The 24881-nt window shown below is 52.7% G+C and overlaps 1 protein-coding gene across 10 annotated transcripts in view; it reads left to right on the top strand.

Moving 5' to 3' along the window:
• RUNX1 (RUNX family transcription factor 1) overlaps positions 1 to 20316 on the top strand; it is an 87973-nt gene extending 67657 nt beyond the window's left edge. For 2 of the 10 annotated variants that reach the window (XM_063393222.1, XM_063393223.1), the window contains 2 exons: positions 9964 to 10125; positions 14035 to 20316. In XM_063393222.1, coding sequence (XP_063249292.1) covers positions 9964 to 10125; positions 14035 to 14528 — 656 coding nt within the window. In that variant the 3' untranslated portion in view covers positions 14529 to 20316. The remainder of the gene's footprint in view (positions 1 to 9963; positions 10126 to 14034) is intronic. The other 8 variants (XR_010079769.1, XR_010079770.1, XR_010079772.1 and 5 more) reach the window with 8 other exon arrangements.
• The last annotated feature ends 4565 nt before the right edge of the window (positions 20317 to 24881 follow it).

Consider the following 24881-nt stretch of genomic DNA (forward strand, 5'->3'; position numbering starts at 1 on the left):
GACCTGGGGCAGCCGCCGGCGGCAGGGCACGGGTGGCACTGGCAGGGTTTGAAGGCACCGGGGCAGCTCCCAGGGGTGATTGCCCTGCAGGTGCGAGAGGTCGGATTTCTCCCTGGGGATTTACGGGGATGACAAGGGAGCAGTGACCACTCCGGGAGGATTCCAGGACCGCTCCATCGTCCCCTTGTCCCTGTCCAGAGCTCCCCCAGCGCTGACAGTGCCCTCCCGGGAGGGCACAACATCAGCTGCCCGTGCCGTGTCCCTGCAGCCCCGCTGTCCGTGTGGCCTTCGGGACAAACTCCCAGATAGGGCAGGGCAGCCTGGCGGCTCCTCCGGGGAGACACACGAGGGCAAGGCCAAGGTTGAATCCTTTTTTCGTTCCTCACCCGCGCGGGGAGGGAGGAGGAGGAGGATGAGGAGGAGGAGGAGGACGGGGGTGGGACGGAGTCTCCCTCCTGAACAAATACCTGCGGCTGTCCCGGCTGACTCACACCCGCAGACAAAGAACAATGAGTGCGTCCCTAACTCGCGAATGCTGTCAGCGGCTCCTCTGCCTCCCGCCGGCAGCGGGAGGAGCGCAGGGATGGTTTGTGCTCCACCGGGGCGCTCCGTGCTCCGACCTGCCGGGGCAGCCCCGCGCTGCCATTGCGAAATCCGCCCTGTCACACTCCGGGCTGGCTGCGCCGCCGCTGCCGCCGCCGGGAGGGGATTTTAGGGGACCCCAGGGATGCTGCTCGCTCCTTTCGGGCGCGTCTGAGCTCTGAGCAGCTCTTGCAGGCAGCGTCAAACTTGAGGGATAGACATTCCCCTCCTTCATCCCCAAAATATCCACGGTTGCTTTCTGCTGCTGCTTTCAATATCGTCTCCAAATATTTTGCTGTCACTGCAGCACCAACTTTCTTGACGTGGATGTGAGGAGACTGAAGGGAATTTTTTTTAAACCACCCTTTGGGATGCACTCCTTTGGTTTTCCTCCTTCCCTGGCAGCTCTTTCTAAAGGAAAGCTGATGGAAAAGCCTTCCCCAGCACAGCTAGAGCAGCCTCAGCCACCTCGTTTGAAAGGTTTCTGCTTGAGGCTGGTGTTTGTCCTCTTAATCTCAGGCGGCGATGCCTTAGCAAGGAGAAATTCCCTCACTCCCCCATCCCGAAGGGTTTTTAGAGGCTCCGAAACTCCCGCAGCCTTCTCAACTCCAGGAACAGCGAAATAAAACGAAAGCAAACCCGCTGAGGCGGGAGATGCCAGCCAAAGATCCCTGTCCCTGGGAACAGCCGGGATTTGGGAGCCTCTCCCACCGCCAGCCAGAGCGGCTCCTGTCACTGCCCGCACCCCAGAGGGGCTTCAGAGGGAGCAGGGAACGCTCCTCTCCCAGAAATTCCCAGCGGAAAGGAGAAACCCTTTGGGAAACCCTCCCTGGGGGCAGAACGGGGCTTGCAGCCCGCCGGGGCTGGCTCCGTGCGGTGCCCCTGGTGCCACAGGCTGGCACCGCCAGGGAAGCGCTCCGCGGGGGCAGAAGGAGCCGCTGCTGGAATTTTACAGATCCCTCGGTCATTTCACGGTTCCCTCGGTCATTCCGCAGTTCTCTCGGTAATTTTCCAGCCCCGCGCGTTCCAGCGGCGGCAGGGCTGGGAATGCCAGCCCCGTGCGGCCGCTGCCCTGCCCGGGACGGAGCCGGCCCTCGGAAAGTCCCCCTTATTTAAGCTCCTGACTAATCGCTTCAGCTGCCGGCACTGCCGCACCTTTTTCCCCGCGCCGGGGATTTGCTGGGTGCCGAGGGAGGGCGATTGAGTCATTTCGCATGCCTGGCCTGTGAGGGAGAGGAGGTCAGAGGCATTCCAGACCATTTCCCGACCTTTTTTGCTTCCCACTGCTCCCCCCCGGAGCGGCTGGGGCAGGAAAAGGAGTGGGAAGAGAGGCACAGACAGGCGTGAGGTGATGGCTAAAGCAGGAGGAAAGGCCAGACTGGAATTTTTGGGGCAGCTTTTGGCATCTTCCCGCCGAGCACAAAAGTACACGGAGTATTTCTGTGCTCACAGGTCATTTCCTCGATTAGGCAAGACACCGAGAGTGAACAAGCCCGGTCAAGACCGTTCCTGCCTCCCGCTCCGAGGGAAGGCAAAGTGACACCGGGAGAAGTTTCCCTTTGGAAAGATTAGCAAATCACACCGGGAAAGAGCGGGGAAAGGGGAGGGGGGCAAACCCCGGCCTCGGGAAAGCTTTTCAGGCACTGCCGGAGCCCGCTCTGCTCTCGGGTTTGGCAGCACCGAGCTGGTGCCACCTTTGCAGGCAGCCCGTGCCCGCGGTCAGTGCTGCCTGTGCCATTCCAGGCCGGAATTCTGAGCCGCTCTGGGGCTTTGTGGCGTGTGAGTGACAGGAATCGGTGCAGCTGGCGAGGGAAAAGCCTGGCAGCGGAGATTCCTCAGCTCCCCTGGCCGAGGATGGGGCGATGGAGAGCTCAGAGCTCGGAGCTGCCCGGCCAAAAATCACTGGGGGAGGTGTTCGGGGAGGGGAACGGGTCTGGGGCGGGCAGGGGAGATCCGGGAGGAAGAGGGGAAAGGAGGGCAGGAGCCGGCAGGAAGGGAGGCGGGAATGAGAGGGGGAGGAAGGGAATGAGAGGAGGATGAGGGTGGGAGTGAGAGGAGGATGAGGGTGGGAGTGAGAGGAGGATGAGGGTGGAATGAGAGGAGGATGAGGGTGGAATGAGAGGGGGATGAAGGTGGAATGAGAGGGGGATGAAGGCAGCAGTCAGAGGAGGATGAAGGGAATGAGAGGATGATGAAAGGAACGAGAGGAGGATGATGGCGGCAGTGAGAAGAGGATGAAGATGGGAATGAGGGGCGGATGAAGGCGGCAGTGAGAGGAGGATAAAGATGAGAATGAGGGGCGGATGAAGGCGGCAGTGAGAGGAGGATGAAGGCGGAATGAGAGGGTGAAGGTGGCAGTAAGAAGGAGATGAAGGGAATGAGAGGGGGATGAAAGCAGCAGTGAGAGGAGGATGAAGGCGGCAGTGAGAGGAGGACGAAGGGAATGAGAGGAGGATGAAGGCAGCAGTGAGAGGGGGATGAAGGCAGCAATGAGAGGGGGATGAAGGCGGCAGTGAGAGGAGGATGAAGGCGGCAGTCCGGCCCATCCCGAGCTGTACCTGCGCCCCGGCCCGCCCCGCTCCAGGCCTGACTCACATCCTGCTGCTGCTTCCCGCAGCTCCCGGGAGCGCCGGAGCGTCCCGGGCTGGCAGCGCCGCCCGGCCGGGAGCGGCGGCAGGCGGGACCCGCGGTGACACCGGAGCGCTCCCCGCGCCCCAGGGCTCGGCCACGGCCGCGCTGCCCTGGCAGCTCCCGGCTGCTCCGGGATCTGCCACCTGCTCGGGGTTTGGAGCTTTTAACGCGGCGTTTTCTGGTCAGAAGATACAAATCCTGTGGGGGTTTCCTTTTAGCCGGCGTGGCGTGGTTGGTTTGTTTGTTATATTGAAATAGGGAGGGGATTTTTGCTGTGACCTCAAGGAAAAATCAGACCCGGGGTTTATGAATCACCCCTGAAACTTGCTGATTTATGGCTTCCAAGGGCCTGACAGGATGACACCGTTTTTGGAGAGGTCTTTTACTTTTCCCAGAGAAGTTGTGGGTTCCCCATCCCTGGCAGTGTCCCAGGCCAGGTTGGACACTGGGGCTGGAGCAGTGGGAGGTGTCTCTGCCATGGCAGGGGTGGCACTGGGTGGCCTCTGAGGTCCCTCCAACCTAAACCAGGCTGGGATTTTGTGATGAGAGGCACAGGTGTGAAGGAAGCTCCTACAATCAGAGAATGGTTGGGGTTGGAAGGGACCTTAAATCTCTCCTCTTTCCACCCCCTGCCCTGAGCACCGGCACCATTCGGTGGGTCAGGTTATTCTGCGTTTTGTCCTTGGCTCTCAAAAAGAGCTTTGGAGCCGGGCTCTGCTCCGTGTCCTGCTCCTTTCCTGCCAGGGCTTTGTTTGCCCTCCCGGCTGGGCAAGGAGGGCTTCGGGTCCGGGCGGATCCCCCTGGGCGGGGGCTGCGAGGATGGGAAGGGTCCGCAGGGGCCGTGCAAGGGCAGCGTGAGGGAATTTGGATTGTCCAGCCGGAGGAAAGGGGACACTCACTGGGATTGCAGCTCCGCAGAGGGACAGCTCTGATCCCTGCTCCTGCCACAGGGACAGCACCAGGGAGTGCCTGCAGCTGGCCCAGCAGGGATTGGGGTTGGATTTTAGGGCAAGGCTCTTCCCCAGAGGTGCTGGCACTGCCCAGGCTCCCCAGGGAATGGGCACGGCCCCGAGGCTGCCACAGCTCCAGGAGCCTTTGGGATGCCCAGGGTGGGATTGTTGGGGGTCTGGGCAGGGACAGGGGTGGGACTGGGTGATCCTGGCGGGTTTATTCCCGCTCAGGACATTCCATCACTCCCTGCCCCTCCTGTGCATCCCTCTGTCGGACACTCACAGTGCCCTGAGCCGCAGGGATGCATTTTTAGGCAATTCCCGGTCGGGAACAGGCAGGGACCGTTCCCAGAGCGCTGCGAGGGCTCCGGGAAGCCGCAGCTCGGGGGTTGGGGGTGTCCCGGGGGGGTTTGGGGGTGTCCCGGGGGGCTCAGGGGGGTCCGGGGGGCTCAGAGGGGTTCGGGGCCGGCGCTGCCCGGAGCGCCAGCGCCACCCAGCGGCCGCACCGCGCAACTGCCCCCGGGCACAGCTGGGACCGCGAACATCTGGCGGAACATCTGGGAAAACATCTGGGGAAAACAGCTGGAAGAGCAGCCGGGAACGCGCGGGACCAGCGCCAGCACCCGCCCAGGGGGGAGCCGCTCTCGGGAGGTTTTTTTGCGCCTCCCTCCCCCCCGAGCGCGTTGGGTTAAATCGTTAAAGGCTTGCGCAACATCTGCCGGGCTAATTACAGCTGTTAATTACAGCTGTTAATTACAGCTGCTGGGCGCCCGGAGAGCGCCGCGATTTCGGGGCAATAAAACAAGACGAGGCACGAAAGGCGGTTCAATAATCGGTGCCTAATGGGGTGCAGGGCGGGAGGGAAGGGGACGGCAGAGCAGCAGAGGTGTGAATTATTGCACCATAACTCCGGCCCCGCGGGGCTTGGGCGCGATTAATAACTGTTTTCGTGTTTGAAATGCGTTTTCTCACACCATAAAAAAGCAGAAATGGAAAGTAATCGCTCGTGGGAGCAGCGCTGGGAGGACAGGGCACCAGCTCCCCTGGTTTGGTTATTTTGAGTTGCTTTTCAACGATTTGGGGGATCCTGTTTGGCTTGAAAACTGTGTGGACCCAAAACTCTTTAGATTATTTCTCTGTGTTGGAGTAGCTCCTCCTGGAAATCTCTTCACAGATATTCCAAGTTGGGAAGCAGCTCCTGTTTATTTGCACCAGATTTTCACCAGATTAACTTCAACCTCTTCGTTTTCTCATGCCAAGCTACCAACTCCTGAGCCCTCTTTATTCGGGAAGCAGGAAAGACTTTGTTGCTTTTTTTAATCTTTTCAATTCCAACCCACTCCAGTTTAATTTTGGGAAACCCGAAAACTGAAGGAAAGCAGATATCCCCCAAATAAAATATGGATTGAGGCCCTTGATCCAGCAGCTGGAAATGACTTTACTGGGAGCTGGGTCTGCCTCTTGGTACTGAAACCGGGCCGTAAAAATGAAATTACAGGGATGCTTTTTCTCCAGTTCTTATTAAAAACCTGGAGGGTGGTGCCTGGGGTTATCAGCACAACCTGCTCTCATGTGTGTGCATCTATAATTCACTATATTAACATCCCTCAGTAGAATGCAGCTCCTTAACCAGTCTGATGGCAAAAAGGGAATCTTTAAGAGCGAGTTCAGGGGTTGGGAATGCAGGTAGCAAGACAGAAAATTGATTTGTTGTTTGAGCCTTCACTTAAGAAAGACTTAATGGGATGAGGGGATTAATAAAGGAGGTCCCTGGGGCTGCTGGCATTGCTTTAGGGACCCCAGGGGTCAAGATAACAGGAAATGCATCAGGCAGGTCAGGGGCTTCCAGGATTTTTGTGGATGTTCTTACAGAGGTTTTGGTTCATTATTTGATTTTTAGTCAGGATGCAGCTTTGTGCACTGATGTTTTTCCTTCTGGGCTGTGCCAGGATGAGCATTCCCAGTGGGGCAGGGGTGACCCTGCTCCTGTGCCCAGCCCTGGGAGCACCTCTGGGTGCTGTGTCCAACCCTGGGGGCACCTCTGGGTGCTGTGTCCAACCCTGGGGGCACCTCTGGGTGCTGTGTCCAACCCTGGGGGCACCTCTGGGTGCTGTGCCCAGCCCTGGGGGCACCTCTGGGTGCTGTGCTCAGCCCTGAGGCACCTCTGGGTGCTGTGCCCAGCCCTGGGGCACCTCTGGGTGCTGTGCCCAGCCCTGGGGGCACCTCTGGGTGCTGTGCTCAGCCCTGAGGCACCTCTGGGTGCTGTGCCCAGCCCTGAGGCACCTCTGGGTGCTGTGCCCAGCCCTGGGGGCACCTCTGGGTGCTGTGCCCAGCCCTGAGGCACCTCTGGGTGCTGTGCCCAGCCCTGGGGGCACCTCTGGGTGCTGTGCCCAGCCCTGAGGCACCTCTGGGTGCTGTGCCCAGCCCTGGGGGCACCTCTGGGTGCTGTGCCCAGCCCTGAGGCACCTCTGGGTGCTGTGCCCAGCCCTGAGGCACCTCTGGGTGCTGTGCCCAGCCCTGGGGGCACCTCTGGGTGCTGTGCCCAGCCCTGGCTCCTCAGCACAGCAGGGCCAGGAGCTCCTGGAGCTGAGGAAGGGCCTGGAGCATCTCCGTGCCCAGGAGAGGCTGAGGGAGCTGGGGCTGCTCAGCTGGAGAGGAGCCCCAGGGAGAGGGGCCTCAGCCCTGGGGGTCCCTGGTTGTCCCTGTCTGTCCCTGTCTGTCCCTGTGTCTGTCCCTGTGTCTGTCCCTGTGTCTGTCCCTATCTGTCCCTGTCTGTCCCTGTGTCTGTCCCTGTGTGCAGGGAGGGCAGAGCAGCCCCAGGCTCTGCTCCAGGCCCAGCAATGGCCCCAGAGCCACGGGCAGGGGCTGAGCCCAGCAATTCCCCTGAAATTCTGCTTATCCAGAGGGGCTGGGCTCTCCTCCCTGGGGACATTCCAGAATCTCCACATTCCCATGCCCTGAGCTCTGGGGTGACCCGGAGGTGGCACCGATGACCCCCCGTGGTCCCTCTGACCACCCTGGGCTGCTCCTTCCAGCATCACTGAAAAGAAAGGAACCAGATTTAAATCCACTCTTGGTGCTCAGTGAACCTGTGATGAGGTCTTGCTCCCTCCGTCTGTTCATGCATCTTCTTACTGGTGTCCATGGGATTCCAGGACTCTGGAATTCCGGGATTCTGGGATGCTGGGATTCCGGGATTCCGGGATTTTGGGATTCCAGGACTCTGGAATTCCGGGATTCTGGGATTCTGGGATGCTGGGATTCCGGGATTCCGGGATTCCGGGATTCTGGGATTCCAGGACTCTGGGATTCTGGGATTCTCGGATTCCAGGATTCCAGGATTCCGGGATTCTGGGATTCTGGGATTCCAGGATTCCAGGATTCCAGGATTCTGGGATTCCAGGATTCTGGGATTCCAGGATTCCAGGATTCCTGGATGTAGCTGAGCAGACCCTTTGAAAAGCGGGTGACAGGGACCTGGCAGAGCACAGCCAGGGGGTGACACAGAGACCTGGCAGAGCACAGCCAGGGGGTGACACAGGGACCCGGCAGAGCACAGCCAGGGCTCCCCGGGCTGGAGGACAGGATGAGGCAGTTCCCATCCCTTGAGTTGGATTCCATGTTGGAATTCCAGTCCCTGGATCCTCGCCCCCCTGAAATCCATGGATTGCTTGCTGGAATCAGGGAGCAAGGAGGGAATGAACCCCATTTCGGAGCCAGACCTGCAGTGTCTGAGCCCAGGGCTCTCTCTGGGTGCTTTGGGGTGTTTATTTTGATGTCATCCCTGGAGAATGAATTCCCTCCTGTCCCTCCCTGTGACCTTTAATGAACTCTGACCATAAATTACCAACCAGGTGATGCTGCAGTTCAGAACACAAAAGGTTTTGTGCTCTTTCTCCTCCTCCTGAAGCTCATTTAATGCAGTTGGATGTTGCTTTTTTACCAACATGAGTCAACTGATTTTATTTGGAAGGAAGGCTGCCTGAAAAAAAAAATTAAATATTAATAATATCTGAATTTGAACTTGTTACTCAGCAGAAAAATCAAACTTCAGTCTGCAGCTTCACCAGTGGCTTTTGGAAAGCTGGGGGCTCTGTATAAACCCTGCCTTGTAAACAGATGGAACAAACAAAATGTAAAACTCATCTCCTTAAAGAACAACAAAAGAACATTTTCCAGATGGGCTTTCTGATGGCAGATCAAAGTCCTCATCTCAGACTCGGGAAATTTCCCCTCCTTGCTGGTATCAGTTTTATCTGCATGCAGATCATCCAGCATTTGGGTTTTTTTCAATAAAGGCAATTGTCTTAAAGGAGCTGCAGGAGGATGCTCTTAAAGCTGGAGAAAAGAGAAAAGTTTTTACTAAAAATAGGGAAAAAATAATCTGGGTAGGTGAAGGGGGGAGGAGATTCTTTGATTCCTTTGATTTATACACAAATGAGATATTCTAAAATCCCAGCTTCACCTGCAAAATGAAATAAGGATGAAAGAATTGAGGCACTGATTTGGACCAGCTCCTTTTTGGGCTTCTCTGATTCCAAGCTGGGCAGAAAAGGATTCCTGGGGGGATTTATAGGAGTCTGCAGCCCCTCAGGAACTGCAGGGACAGGAGCCAGGGAATGGCTCCCAGTGCCAGAGGGCAGGGCTGGATGGGCTCTTGGGAATCAGGAATTGTTCCCTGGCAGGGTGGGCAGGCCCTGGCACAGGGTGCCCAGAGCAGCTGTGGCTGCCCCTGCATCCCTGGCAGTGCCCAAGGCCAGGCTGGACACTGGGGCTGGAGCAGCCTGGGACAGTGGGAGGTGTCCCTGCCATGGCAGGGGTGGCACTGGGTGGGCTCTGAGGTCTCCTTGATGTCCTTCATGACAATTTTTGGTTAAAAGAGCTGTGAGCACCCAGCCCCAAGGACTAAGGAGAAATATTCTCCTTGGAAATTTTAATCTGGTTTTCCCTCTCTTCTCCTCTGGTGTTTTGGCATGGGCTGGATCTTCAGTGTTGATGATCTTAAAGTTCTCTTCCAGCCTCGTGATTCTGTGTGTGATTCTGTGTGTGATTCTGTCATTTTTCCTGTCTGGTATTGAAGGGAAACAGCAAAAAAAGCCTCACAAGGAAAAAAATCAAAATAAAAAGGATAAATAAATACAATTAAAGCAATAAAATGTTACAGAGAGGAACTCACCTGAACTCCTCCTGACAAGGGTGATTTAAAGAAATGAAATTAAATCACCAGGGCAAGTCCAGCCTCTGCTCCAGTGCTGGGTTGCCAGGCAGAGCACCCAGGGGTGTCTTTGTGCCCTGCAGGGCACCCATGGGTGTCCGTGTCCTTGCAGAGCACCCAGGGGTCTCTCTGTGCCCGCAGAGCACCCAGGGGTTTCTTTGTCCTTGCAGAGCACCTATGGGTGTGTTTGTGCCCACAGAGCACCCAGGTGTGTCCCCTGGCTCTCTCTGTGCCCTCAGAGCACCCATGGGTGCCCCTGTCCTTGCAGAGCACCCAGGGGTGTCTCTGTGTCCGCAGAGCACCCAGGGGTGTCTTTGTCCTTCTGAGCACCCAGGGGTGTCTCTGTGCCTGCAGAGCCCCCAGGGGTGTGTTTGTCCCTGCAGAGCACCCATGGGTGTCTCTGTGCCCGCAGAGCCCCCAGGGGTGTCTTTGTCCTTGCTGAGCACCCATGGGTGCCCCTGTCCTTGCAGAGCACTCAGGGGTGTCTTTGTCCTTGCTGAGCACCCATGGGTGCGCCTGTCCTTGCAGAGCCCCCAGGGGTGTCTTTGTCCTTGCTGAGCACCCATGGGTGCCCTGTCGTTGCAGACGGCCGGCAGGTGCAGCCCTCGCCGCCCTGGTCCTACGAGCAGCCGTACCAGTACCTGGGCTCCATCGCGGCGCCCGCCGTGCACCCCGCGACGCCCATCTCGCCCGGCCGCGCCGGCGGCGTCACCGCGCTCACCGCGGAGCTCTCCAGCCGCCTCTCGGGTAAGGACGGGACAGGGACGGGGACAGGGGACAGGGACAGGGACAGGGACAGGGATGGGACAGGGACAGGGAACAGGGACAGGGACAGGGACAGGGGACAGGGACAGGGACAGGGACAGGGGACAGGGACAGGGGACAGGGGACAGGGGACAGGGATGGGACAGGGACAGGGACAGGGGACAGGGGACAGGGGACAGGGGACAGGGACAGGGACAGGGACAGGGGACAGGGGACAGGGGACAGGGGACAGGGGACAGGGGACAGGGGACGGGGACAGGGACAGGGATGGGACAGGGAGAGGGGACAGGGGACAGGGATGGGACAGGGACAGGGACAGGGGACAGGGATGGGACAGGGGACGGGGACAGGGACAGGGGACAGGGACAGGGGACAAGGGACAGGGACGGGACAGGGACAGGGACAAGGACAGGGACAGGGACAGGGGACAGGGGACAGGGACAGGGGGGCTAAGGGATGGGGGGACTAAGGAAAAAGGGGACAGGGAACAGAGGACAGGGGGACTAAGGATGGGGGACAGGGGACAAGGGACGTGGGACAGGGGACAAGGGACATGGGACAGGGGACTAAGGGACAAGGGGACAGGGGACTAAGGGACAGGGGACAAAGGGACAAGGGACAAAGGGACAAGGGGACAAGGGAACAGAGGGACTAAGGGACTAAGGGACAAGGGGACAAGGGGACAAAGGGACAAGGGGACAAAGGGACTAAGGGACAAGGGGACTAAGGGACTAAAGGACCCCAGTGACAAATCAGTGGCCCTGTCCCCAACTCTGCTGCCCCTAAGCCAAAGCAACATTTCCCTGGTCACAAACTGGTGGCCCTGTCGCCAACCCTGGGCTCTCCATGACTAAGTTACACTTCCCCAGTGACAAATCAGTGGCCCTGTCCCCACCCCTGCTGTCCCCAAGCCAAGGGGACACTTCTCCAGTGCCAACCCAGTGGCCCCGGTGCTGCCCCAGCCCTGCAGAGCTCTCTGGGCAAAGCTTGCCCCGAGGTTTTGGGGGATTTGTGGGAAAGGAAGAGAAATAGAGAATTTTGATGAATGAGCTGTGTTTTGATAAATCCAGAGTTAAGGAGGTTGGGGAAGAGCCCAAAGAGCATCGAGTCCCAGCTGTGCCCCAGGCCCACCTTGTCCCCAGCCCAGAGCACTCAGGGCCACCTCCAGCCCTTCCTGGGACACCTGCAGGGATGGGCACTCCAAAGCTCCCTGGGCAGCCCCTGCCAAGGCCTGAGCTCCCATTCCATGGGGAAATTCCTGCTGCTGCCCAGCCTGAATCCCCAAACTGGTTTGGGGTGGGAGGAACCTTAAAGCTCATCTCATTCCCACCCCACTTTCCACCCTCCCAGGTTGCTCCTGGGGATGGGAGCGTTGTCAAAAAGGAAGAAAAAGGAGGAAAAGCAGCACGTTGAAGGTGCAGGGAGCTGTTAAAATGATTTATATTGCTGAGGAATTATCAGATTGTCAGGAAATTGATGGCACAGATATTCCAGCTCTGTTTCCTTCCCTCCCCCCAAATCCAGAGCAGGTTTGGGGTGGACATTGGCTGAAGCGTGGTGGGGTTGGACATTTTCAATGTCACACTGGATTTTCTTGTTTTCCACGTCCATCAAATCACCCTGCAGAGCTTCAGAAGCCACCAGAAAAAAATGGCAGTGAAAGGACCCCGATTCCACCACGTTTAACTGTCCCTGACTGCACATCTTGCACCAATCTGAGTGTGCAGCAGGAATCTTCTGTAAATGAGCGAGAGCCAGAGCATTCTAATTTGCATACAGCCTTTGCAAAAATCCCTCCTTTAACTCCACATCTTGCTCTCATTTTAGGGCTCAGGGTTTCTTCCAAGATCACAGGGAACCACTTGAACGTGCTCCAGCCTGTTCTGTTGTTGTTGTGTAGAGCTTGCTTTGAAAGCCTCACACCAAACCCAAATTATTTGTTAGGTCTGGGTGATAATTGCATTGTAGAGAGGGCTGAAAACACAGGGAACTTTTCAGAAAGGGAAAAAAAAAATTCTTCTTTCTAAAATAATCTGTGAAAATTCTCATTCTTTATTTACACAGAATTAGAAATCAAAAATTTAAAAAATTAGATTGTTTTTTCCACCAGGACCCCCAGGTCCTCCTCCACAGAGCTGCTTTTTCTGCCCATGGCCACAGGGGTTTTCCTTGGAGCTGGCAGAGTTTCTCCATCCTTGTGAAGGAACCTAGAAAGGTTTTGTTCCCGCGTCAACATCCTTCTTTTTCCTGCTCTAATTCCTTATATCAAATGTCATTCAGCATTCCTGGGAAAATCTGCCACAACCTTTTCTTGGTCATCTCTAAAAATTTCCTCTTTGGCAGAACAAAGAGCAAATTTGAGGAGGATTTTAGGCCCTCCCAAATAAAGACCCGGAGTCTCCAAGGGAAAAACAACAATATGGGATATATTTGAAGCATCTTGACATTAAATGTCATTACTCTGCTTTTTGCCAGGGCAGAACCAACCCTCCTCTGATTAACAACGTACCCAGGCAGTTTTAGGAAGTTTCTCAGGAATGAGGTGTGGGAGCAACATTAAAAATCTGGCAGATGCCACCTTAGCCTTGGCTCCTGCCAAGCTCCTGCTGCTCCATCCCATCGTGTGTTTTCACGTGTTAAACCTAAAGGTGACGGGGTTTAGGGGAATGAAATGCATTCCCATTCATTTTCCAGGGAAAAAAAAAAATATGGCAAATCCTAAAGGAAGCAAACAGCAAGGTCAGAGCTCCTCTAAGAAATTCAGAGCAGCTCCTCAAGGTGGGCTGGTGTGTCCTGATGAGCTTTCTGAGCTCGGCTCTGGAGTGTGTCTGCTCCAAGAATCCCAGACTCCGTCTGCTCCAGCTTGGAATGCAGGGAGAGCCAAGGGCTTTGTTTTCCCTCTGCTCCTCCTCAGGAGTATTTCCTTCAGCACGCGGCTCCTCTGCTGCAGACTCCACGCCTTGGCTGCCAGGAGAAGTTGTCTTTCTTCTGGAAAAACTTTTTTCCGTAATTATTATTGTTGTTATCTTAAGCAGGCGGAGCTGCCAGCTCTGGGGATGAGACCTTCCATTAACCTGAGTCACGATGAGGATCCTTCCTCAAGAGGATCTGCTCTGCTTCTTTGATCCGGGCAGGGAAAGAGAGGATGGGGCCGGATGTAATTCCAGGGGTGTCAGACAAAGCAGAGCAGGATTTGACTCTCTGTGGAACATTTCAGAGGGAGAGGCTGGGCCAGGGGAGGCTCAGCTTGGGCAGCAGCAGGAATTTGCCCATGGAAAGGGAGCTCAGGCCTTGGCAGGGGCTGCCCAGGGAGCTTTGGAGTGCCCATCCCTGCAGGTGTCACCTGGAGGTGGCCCTGAGTGCTCTGGGCTGGGGACAAGGTGGGCCTGGGGCACAGCTGGCACTGCCTGGCCTGGGAGGGCTTTTCCAGCCTCAGGGATCCTGGGATTGTGTGATGAGCTGGGGAAGGGACTGGAGGCCCAGGAGGGGCTGAGGGAGCTGGGAAGGGGCTGGAGAATTCCTGAGGGAGCTGGGAAGGGGCTGAGGCTGGAGAAAAGGAGGCTCAGGGGGACCTTGTGGCTCTGCACAAGTCCCTGACAGGAGGGGACAGCCGGGGGGGCCGGGCTGTGCTCCAGGAACAGGGACAGGAGGAGAGGGAACGGCCTCAGGCTGGGCCAGGGGAGGCTCAGCTTGGGCAGCAGCAGGAATTTGCCCATGGAAAGGGAGCTCAGGCCTTGGCAGGGAGCTTTGGAGTGCCCATCCCTGCAGGTGTCACCTGGAGGTGGCACTCAGGGTGACAAGGTTGCCACGTGGCCCAGCTCGGCCTCGACGCTCTCAGAGCCCCTTCCCTTCCCCGTTAACCCCATCCTCCTGTGCCGTTTCTCCTCCCAGGCGCGTCGGACCTGACGGCGTTCAGCGACCCCCGGGTGGGCATCGACCGCTCCTTCCCGGCGCTGCCGTCCATCTCCGACCCCCGCATGCACTACCCGGGCGCCTTCACCTACGCGCCCACGCCCGTCAGCTCCGGCATCGGCATCGGCATGTCGGCCATGTCCACGGCCTCGCGCTACCACACGTACCTGCCGCCGCCCTACCCCGGCTCCTCGCAGGCGCAGGGCGGCCCCTTCCAGGCTGGCTCCCCCTCCTACCACCTCTACTACGGCACCTCGGCCGGCTCCTACCAGTTCTCCATGATCTCGGGCGGGGAGCGCTCGCCGCCGCGCATCCACCCGCCCTGCACCAACGCCTCCACGGGCTCGGCGCTGCTCAACCCCAGCCTGCCCGGCCAGAGCGACGTGGTGGAGGCCGAGGGCAGCCACAGCAACTCGCCCACCAACATGGCCAGCACGGCCAGGCTGGAGGAGGCCGTGTGGAGGCCCTACTGAGGGGACGGGGACGAGCTCCGGGGTCAGGACCGACGGGTTCCCGCTCTGGGAAAACTTCCCTGCCGCGTTCATCCACGAGTTTGAGGAGCGAACCCTTCCGAAGCCGGCGCTCCCAGGGCCTGGTGGAGCCACGTGGAGCATTCCCGGCGGGAGAACGAGCTTCTGGAAGGGAGGGCGGCCCAGCTGAAGGTAGCGAGGGTGGCTGGAAGGGAGTCCAGCCTGATTCCAGGCCCGTGGCTTCCCAACGTGCCTGGGCTTGAAGGTCTCCGCAGCCCTGAAAGAGAGTTTCGGTTCAATTCTATTTTTAAGACTTAAAACCTTCCAAAAAAAAAATCTTAAAAAAAAAAAAATCCCCCGTAAAACCAAAAATTAATCTTGGCGAGTTTACTGCATCTTATGGACGTCTTAAGTGTAAGGAAGTATAGGAAGATTCCCTGAGGGAAACTGTGAACGCTTCTGTTTTAGCAATGCTGTGAATGAGAGGTTTTATATGTTGGACTTCATTCTTTCTTTTCTTTGTTTTGTTTGTATATTCCAAAGGATATGGAATTTTTTTATTACTGGGGTTTTTTTTTGTTTTGGGTTTAGTTTTTTTGGTGTTTTTCGGTTTGGTTTGGTTTTTTTTAGGATGCAGCTCATCCTGCTTTGCATCTAATTTGTTTTATTTCTCTTGGCACCTTAAAAGTTGCAAAAAAAAAAAAGATTTTGCTCTTTTTTTTTGTTTTAATCATGCTTGCTTCTTTCTTGCTTTGTCAACTGAAAGAATCAGCCCCCTTTTCAATGAGTTAATTTAACGTTTTATCTCTTGGATTTTATTTTTTTTTTTTAACACAACGGCTACAGCCTTGGGTCATTTTCAACTACTGTATTTCTTTGATGAGTTCATTGATATTTATGCTTGATATTTAGACTTTTCTTATTTGTTGATACTATTATTATTTAAATATGCCTATATTAAAAAGAAGATATCAGCAATTGCCTTTACTTGGTAGCAGCCAAAGTCAAATTCCTCACATTGAAAAAGGCTGGAATAACGATGGGCAAAAGTGACCTCCTAATTCCCTAAAAATATTGTTTACAATGATCTCACTCTCATTTTACTCAGCTCAGATCCTCAAAGGCATTGAGGTGCCCAATTCCTGCTGGAAGGCACCAAAATCCCTGGGAATTCCTGTGCCTTTCCAAGGGTGGGCTCATCTCTCCCTCCTCCTTCTTTGTGGTAACAAAGGATCAGGATCAGGATCAGGATCAGGATCAGGATCAGGATCAGGATCAGGATCAGGATCGGGCTGTAGATACTTCCTAAGGCAAATTGAATATTCCCTAATTAAATACCTGCCCACTGCAGGGACAGGAGCCAGGGAATGGCTTCCAGTGCCAGAGGGCAGGGCTGGATGGGATCTTGGAAATCAGGAATTGTTCCCTGGCAGGGTGGGCAGGCCCTGGAATAGAATTCCCAGAGCAGCTGTGGCTGCCCCTGGATCCCTGGCAGTGCCCAAGGCCAGGCTGGAGCAGCCTGGGACAGTGGAACGTGTCCCTGCCCGTGGCAATTTTGGTGGATGAGCTTTGAGATCCCTTCCAACCCAAGCCATTCCCTGGTTCTGTGATTCCCGTGGCGAGGGGAAATCCTGGCTCTGACGGAATCTGGGTTTGCTCCCAGGATTTCTGTGCAGCACAAAATCCACGTCCCAGTCCCCTGGCAAACAGATCCCCGCCTGCACAGGGCTCACGCTCACCTGGAAAGCTCCAGAAAAGCCAGGGCCTGGCCAATCCTTCCATTTCCATCTCCTGGGAGGAGAGGAGGGCTGTGGAAAGTTGGTGCAGCCAATGTTGCGCCCTGTAGTAAATCTACAAGGCTTTTACTACGAGCAGGCTCAGCACGGAGCCGTCACCGCCGCCCGTCCGTGTCCCAGCACAAACATATCAGATGTCACTGTAACGTTTTTGGCACTATTTTATTGAGGGCTTGCTCTGAACGCAGCTCTTGTACTACTCCTGAACTCCAGACTGCTGATGTTGACACGTGTGCGTCCCAAATGAGCTGACTGTTATTTAATGTATCTCTCAAACCAGAGAAACAATTGCAGGTCAGCTCAGAGGGTATTTGAAAGCAGGGCTTCAGATCAGTGTTTGATGCTTAAAAAAAAAGAAAAAAAAAAAAAAAGTTAAAAGGATTCAAAATTAAAAAGATCCTTGGCTGCAGGCAGCAAAACAGCTGGACTTATTTAAAACCATTTGTTTTTCGAGTTTTCTCTTTTTTATATATATATATGATTTTGCTTCTTTGTTTCGTTTGGATGCAGTAGCACTTTGGTATTGAAAAGAAGAATTTCCATTGTCAATAAGGTCGTTTTTGTGCAGAAAATAGGGAGTGTTTCAAGAGATCTCAGCAAAAGCCCAGAATGTTCCTGTTAAAACACATGGCCTCGTGCTTTTCATTTAATGGAATATCCTTTATAATCTTCCAGGGTTTGCTCTGAAAAAGGACAGAAAATGTCCAGATTCTATCAGAAATATATTTTGAAAGTCTGGAGACCCTGCTGAATACAGAAAGAGAGAGACCCCCATGGTTGTAGCATTTCCACAGTTGGACTCTCACCTCTTCAGTACCCTAAAAAAAAGAAGTCCCACATCACTGAGCAGTAGCTCTGCTGCAGAATCCATTCGGCACATTCTGTGCAATTCAAGCCCTAATTGATTACAGCTCTCAATTAAAATGGTAATTGATTACAGCTCTCACATCTGCCTTGTGACTGGACCACCAACGTGCACGGAGCTGGGAGAGGAAACACAGCAAGGAGAGGAGCTTGGAGGAGCCAGGAAGGGCCAGGTGACCTGGAGAGGGAATTTTAACAAAAGCACGGAGTGACAGGACAAGGGGGATGGTGTTAAGATGAAGGAGGGCAGGGTTAGATGAGAAATTTGGAATAAACTCATCCCTGTGAAATTTGTGAGGCCCTGGCACAGGGTGCCCAGAGAGGTTGTGGATTCCCCATCCCTGGCAGTGCCCAAGGCCAGGCTGGACACTGGGGCTGGAGCAGCCTGGGACAGTGGGAGGTGTCCCTGCCACGGCAGGGGTGGCACTGGGTGGGCTCTGAGGTCCCTTCCAACCCCAACCATTCCAGGATTTGATGATTCCATGAGTTCAGCCCGGTGGCAGAAGTGAGGTCAGTGTGGTCACCAAGGTGAGGTCAGTGTGGTCACCAAGGTGAGGTCAGGTCAGTGTGGTCACCAAGGTGAGGTCAGTGTGGTCACCAAGGTGAGGTCAGTGTGGTCACCAAGGTGAGGTCAGTGTGGTCACCAAGGTGAGGTCAGGTCAGTGTGGTCACCAAGGTGAGGTCGGTGTGGTCACCACATTCCCAGGCCTGGGGGACACCACAACCTCCCTTCTGTTCAGCCCTTTGAGCCCCCAGAATTCAAACCCACCCACCCTGGAAGCTAAAAAATCAGGGATTCACAGGAACAGGGAGTTGGGAACTCTCAGAGCCTAAATCAAACATCTCTTATGTCTGTGCCTCTCCTTTGTCTCCACCCATCCTAAAGGTGAGGTTTAATTTGGCTCTCCCTGCTGTGGACGGGGTGAGGAAATACAGAACTGGTCACCACCACGTTTCCCTGTGTCCTTAATGACACTTTTCTGGGATTTCCCCATGTTTCCCATGTTTTTATTGCCAGCAGCCAAATTTTGGAGCCCAGCCTCTCTGGGTAGGTCCAGCGCTGCAAAGGAAAAGAAAAGCCAGGCTCATTATCCCTGGCAATTAATCAGTTTAATCCCTGTGGGTTTCAGTGTATCCATCAGAAACCACAGTTTCCTCAAATATTTGGTTTTGTAGCCATCACTAAAGATGGCAAGGCTGTGAAAATGCTCTTCTGTCTTTCCTCTTGTATTTAAGAGCACTTATCAGGCAGAAAAAAACACATTTGGATAAAACATTTCCCCCCATCCCCATCTCCAAATTCGAGTGTGTAAGTATCTATTTTTATATGGATATAATATGTATATATTTATATCATTTTATCATCCCAGGAGCTGAATAGAATCAGAAAAATAGATTTTTTTGTGCTTCTGCTCTGGAGCTGCAGTCAGCAGAGTGCTTTAGGTACCTCATCCTCCCAAAATCCAGCTCCTGGCTGTCCTTCCTCTCAACTTGGATGCTCCTTTCACAACTCCTTGTCCATGTCAAACACCTCCAACGTAAATTTTGCTGCCTCTGAGGACAATATTTCCCTTTCCAACCTCATTTGAGCTCATTGAAGAGTTCCTGCTCACTCCAAGGGCATTGGAGAGGAGCTTTGGTGCAGGGAGAAGAGGATGCAGAGAGCACCCCTGCTCTGAAGGGTTTGATTTGTAGAAAGATGCCAAATTCTCATCATTTGTAGAAAGATGCCAAATTTCCATCATTTGTAGAAAGATGCCAAATTTCCATCATTTGTAGAATGATACCAAATTCTCATCATTTGTAGAATGATGCCAAATTCTCATCATTTGTAGAATGATGCTAAATTCTCATCATTTGTAGGATGATGCCAAATTCTCATCATTTGTAGAATGATGCCAAATTCTCATCATTTGTAGAATAATGCTGAATTCTCATCATCTGTAGAATGATGCCAAATTTTCATCATTTGTAGAATGATGCCAAATTCTCTGCCGGGAGAGAGAGAAACCCTCTCCTCCAAACAGCCCAGAGCCTTTGCCAAAACGTCCCAAATTCCCTCTTGAAACATTCTCTGCTGCTTCCTGGGTGACCTTTTCCACGGGTGTGTTTGAAATTCAGGGAGCAGTGGATCCGTTTTCTGTCCTCGGAGCAAACCTCTGCCTCGTTTTCCTGCCTTGTACCATTTTCCCCTTGGATTTTTGTTCGCCTCGCTGGGTCAGTCCCAAGCACTCAGCATTTTTCTCCTCATCCTTTGAGGGTTGCATCCCCAGAGTTACTTGTATTTATGTCTGTAAATAGATTTCCAAAGCTTCCTAGCCGAAATATTTAGTGCTTGTAATTACTCTGCATTTTTCTCAATTTTTTTCCTGTGTTTTTAATGAACTTACCTTTGTGTTTGCTGAAATACTGTAGTGAGACTTATTTCTTTTCCCAATTAGTTATTTTTAAGCTTCAAGAGGAACTACATTTTATTCACTTTTGTAAACAGTTATAGCATGGTCTCTATCCAACATCCTTCACTTTTTTGTGGTAAGGGAGAACCAAAAAAAAAATAAAATCTGTGGGTTATTTGTGGTATTTTGGGTTGGACAATTCCAGCTCTTTTTAAAACCAAAATTTCAGTGCAGGGTGGTGAGGCTGAGGGGGGACACAGCCCCCTCAGAGTGGCACCAAAGGGAATTTGTTCAGCATTTTCTGGCTCTGTTTACAAAACATTTTCCCTTTCACGCTGAACTTTTCCTGAAGGGGAAACCATCAGGTTGGGGATTTTTTTTTTGGGGGGGGGGGGTTGATTTCCAGGGATTTTTCTTCCTGGGAGGGAGGGAGGGCAGGGGGTGGCTGCTGATTTTTGGAACCAGATAGGAAAAGAGAATAGAGTAGATTTTATTTCCCCTCACTCCAGGAATCTCTAGATGCCACCCCAGGGTAAATTCCTGCTGCCCACAGGGATGGCTGTGTCCAGCACCACGGGAGAATTCATTACAACTACCAGAGCAGCTGGACTGCTGCAGTAGTTCTAATGAACACTTTTCTTCCTTTTTTTTTCTTTCTTTCTTTGTACCACAGTTTCCTCTGTAAATTCAATATCATAATTAGTGTGGATGACAAATAAAAATGTTTGACAAGTATGCACGTGGGCCTGGTGCATTCTTTTAGCTGGGAGAAAAAGAAAAACCCTCTGAGGGAAAAAGGAGCCATCAGGAAGAGGGTGCTGACCATGGGTCACTCAAAATATCAAAAATAGGTTTGTATATATTTTTTTTTTTTCAATTCTTTCCTTCTTTTTTGTCAAAATGGTATTTTCCTGCTGTGGAGTAAGCTGGTGAAAGGCCTGGAATCCAAAGGGACACCAAAGCAGGGGGGGAAGTTTAGAGTGAGGTTGTCCAGAGAGGGTTTGGATTCCTCCTCCCTGGCAGTGCCAGGGACACTGGGGCATGGAGGAGCCTGGGACAGTCCCTGCCATGGCAGGGCTGGATGATCTCCAAGGTCCCCTCCAACCCAAACCATTCCATGATTCCATGAAATGAGATTTTGCATCTACAGAAGTCCAATAATTGCATTTAATCCATGGCTTCTCAATTAAAATTCAATATTTCAAATTCATCTACAGCTCTTTATTTTCCTTCACCTTTTCCTTCTTTTCTTGGATCCTTTTTGCTGCTGATGATTTGAACCTTCCTTGAGGAGCAGCAAAACAGATTTTATGGTCACGTTACTGCAAAGATTTTTTTTTTCTCTTTAGAAAAAAAAAAAAAGAGGAAGAATATTTATTTATTTATGTATAGATAAAAAAGGGGGGTTTTTTTCTCTTTAAATAAATAACGAAACAGAAGAGTTAATGAAACATTACTGTGGGTGTACCAAGCTTTCAAAATCAGCAAAATATATTGAAAGTTCATTTTTGAATGCCTCTGTATCCAGGCATCTGTAGATACAGATAAAATACTGTCTATATTGGCCCTACACAACATATTGCAAAATATTAAAGAAGTTTTCAGTAATATCCTTCTCCACAATAATCAGGGAATCATCGAATGGTTGGAAGGGACCTTAGAAATCACCCAGTTCCAAGTGCCCTGCTGTAGGCAGGGAACCTTGCAGACCAGTTACTGTTATAATATTGTTATGTATTTTATATATCATTTTTATATGTATTTTGTATCTACAAGGATTTCACCTGCTCCTCTCAGTGAAGTGTAAAACCAGCTACAAAGCAAAGCATGAAAAGTGAATTTTTTCTTCTGACAGCTCGTAGAGTGACCCTCCCTCTCTCAAACCATAATCCCTATTATCTATTTAAAATAAAGTCAAAACCTGTAAGAGAAAACAGTGACTGAACCCCAGGTGCCTCTGCAGGGGTACAAATGTTGGCACCCCCATCTCTGATGAGGTTTTTGCTTATCCTGCCCAGGGTGGCCCCCTGACATTTCCTTCCAGCACGACCCCAAAATGCTGCACTTGTGTTTTTGAAGAGACCCCCCTGCAGGTTCCTCCCCCAGCCCCGTGAAAGCCAAGAGTGTTCCCCTTGAGGCAGGGGACGAGGCAGAGCACGACTTTATTTCGTCTCTGCTTTTGTCAGGCAGGAAAAGAAGCCACAAATGGCGATAGTCAAAACAAACCCCAAAATATGACAGCCAAGGGCGTCCCAGCAGAAATGTCTGCTGCTGGGTTTGGAGGGCTGGGCAGGGAACAGAGTGGGCTGCTGGGTTTGGGGATTCTGCAGGGAACAGAGTGGGCTGCTGGGTTTGGGGATTCTGCAGGGAACAGAGCTGGCTGCTGGGTTTGGAGGGCTGGGCAGGGAACAGAGCAGCAGAGCTGTGGCTGTGGAGAGGAAGGGAAGGCAGATCCATGGATTCCACCTGGAGCAGATCCATGGATCCCACTTGGAGCAGATCCATGGATCCCACCTGGAGCAGATCCATGGATCCCACCTGGAGCAGACCCATGGATCCCACTTGGAGCAGATCCATGGATCCCCCTTAGGGCAGACCCATGGATCCCACCTGGAGCAGATCCATGGATCCCCCTTAGGGCAGATCCATGGATCCCACCTGGAGCAGATCCATGGATCCCCCTTAGGGCAGACCCATGGATCCCACTTGGAGCAGATCCATGGATCCCAATTGGAGCAGATCCATGGATCCCACCTAGAGCAGACCCATGGATCCCACTTGGAGCAGATCCATGGATCCCACCTGGAGCAGATCCATGGATCCCACCTGGAGCAGATCCATGGATCCCACCTAGAGCAGACCCATGGATCCCACTTGGAGCAGATCCATGGATCCCACCTGGAGCAGACCCATGGATCCCACTTGGAGCAGATCCATGGATCCCACCTGGAGCAGACCCATGGATCCCACCTGGAGCAGATCCATGGATCCCACTTGGAGCAGATCCATGGATCCCACCTGGAGCAGACCCATGGATCCCAACTGGAGCAGATCCATGCATTCCACTTGGAGCAGATCCATGGATCCCACTTAGGGCAGATCCATGCATCCCATCTGGAGCAGACCCATGGACTCCACTTGGAGCAGACCCATGGACTCCACTTGGAGCAGACCCATGGATTCCACTTGGAGCAGACCCATGGATTCCACTTGGAGCAGACCCATGGATTCCACTTGGAGCAGATCCATGGATCCCACTTGGAGTAGACCCATGGATTCCACTTGGAGCAGACCCATGGACCCCACTTAGAGCAGACCCATGGACCCCACTTGGAGCAGATCCGTGGATCCCACCTGGAGCAGCTCCACGGACCCCCCCCTGCCTGTCCTGGTGGGAAAGGCCGTGTGCTCCTCCTTTGCCAGGCAGCTGGGCTGAGGAGAATCCCACCATCCCCAGATTCCCCAGTTTCCAGAGTGCCTCTGTGAAATGTGGGGCTGTGTTTCGTGTCAGGTGGATCAAGGTGGCCTGTGCAGCTGTCATTGTGAAATGTGTGGAACACGGCCATGGGACAGTTATAAAAACAAGCTTTAGTAAACAACCAGAAGAGACATGGAATGAGGCTTTTGAACAAACATTTTTACCTGCTTATAAGTGAATAATGTAAGCTTTAAAGTTTTCACAATATAAGTTTTAGAGTTTTAGTTAATATGAGTTTTATAAGCCTTTAACAGGTAGGATAGAAGAATGTGGAAGTATTATTATTATTATTATTATTATTATTATTATTATTATTATTATTATTAGCTTTTGAAAATAAAATTATTATAAAGCTTTAAGCTGCTTTGTGATAAGAGGTTTTGAACTCTAGCTTTAGAAAATATAAAAGGATTTGTAATCACCTAAACAAAGGAGGGAAGTAAGTTTATCCCAAGCTACAGTCCTGGAAAGGGAAGCTGGACATCACCACTGCAGGTGTAGGGTTCTGGGAAGGGAAGATGAACTTCTCCATCACTGATTCCCAGCCCCGGGGTATAGAAACTCGACATCACAAATAGCAACTGATCACAAAGGAGTATAGGAATAGGAGTTATTTTCAACCCTAAGGTACAGAAATCCGACTTCACAAAGAGAAACTAGGAGGAAACCACAGGAAAAAAGAAAGAAAGAAAAAAAAACCTGCAGAGAAATGCTTATGCTCAATAAATACCAGCAAGAATTAACAGTGGGTGTGCAGCTGGAGGGGACACCCCCTCCACTGTACCCAGGGCTGCTTTGCTCACACTTTACCATTTGAATGAATTAATTAATAAATTGATTGTTGCTTGCTGTATTGACTGATCGAGCTCCTCATTTATTTCAGTTGTGCCTCTCCAGCGCGGTGGCACCTGCTCGATGTGGGTGAGCTCCCCCTCCTGCCCCTCTGCCTTCCTCCCTGCCCAGGGCAGCTGGAAAAGAGGGAGCTGAGAGCCCCTGGCACCCAGGGGTGGCCCCACCACACCAGTCTGGGCAACTGGGAACGTCCAGCTCAACTCACCCCTGTGTGGATGCTCCAGAGGGAGGAGGAGGAGGAAAGGGCACAGAGGGTGATGAAGACCAAGGCTGGAGGCTGCAGGTGGGGCTGCCAGGGGTGAATGCAAAACGTTGTTGACTTCTTGTGGCACTTCACACCCAGCTTTTAATGAGCTGTAATTACAGAGGCCACTGTCTCCGGTGTTTGAGGGCTCATTAAGCACCATCAACCCTCAAGGCACCGTCCAGCTCCACACAGGTGTCCTGGAAAAATAACCCAGGTGTGTGTCCAAATGCACACAGGTATCCTGGGAAAATAAAAAAATAACCCAGGTGTGTGTCCAAATGCACACAGGTGTCCTGGAAAAATAAAAAAATAACCCAGGTGTGTGTCCAAGTGCACACAGGTGTCCTGGGAAAATAAAAAAATATCCCAGGTGTGTGTCCAAATGCACACAGGTGTCCTGGAAAAATAAAAAAATAACCCAGGTGTGTGTCCAAATGCACACAGGTGTCCTGGAAAAATAAAAAAATAACCCAGGTGTGTGTCCAAGTGCACACAGGTGTCCTGGAAAAATAAAAAAATATCCCAGGTGTGTGTCCAAATGCACACAGGTGTCCTGGAAAAATAACCCAGGTGTGTGTCCAAATGCACACAGGTGTCCTGGAAAAATAAAAAAATAACCCAGGTGTGTGTCCAAATGCACACAGGTGTCCTGGAAAAATAAAAAAATAACCCAGGTGTGTGTCCAAATGCACACAGGTGTCCTGGAAAAATAACCCAGGTGTG

Source organism: Prinia subflava, chromosome 3 (assembly GCF_021018805.1).
Source record: "Prinia subflava isolate CZ2003 ecotype Zambia chromosome 3, Cam_Psub_1.2, whole genome shotgun sequence".
Taxonomy (NCBI): domain Eukaryota; kingdom Metazoa; phylum Chordata; class Aves; order Passeriformes; family Cisticolidae; genus Prinia; species Prinia subflava.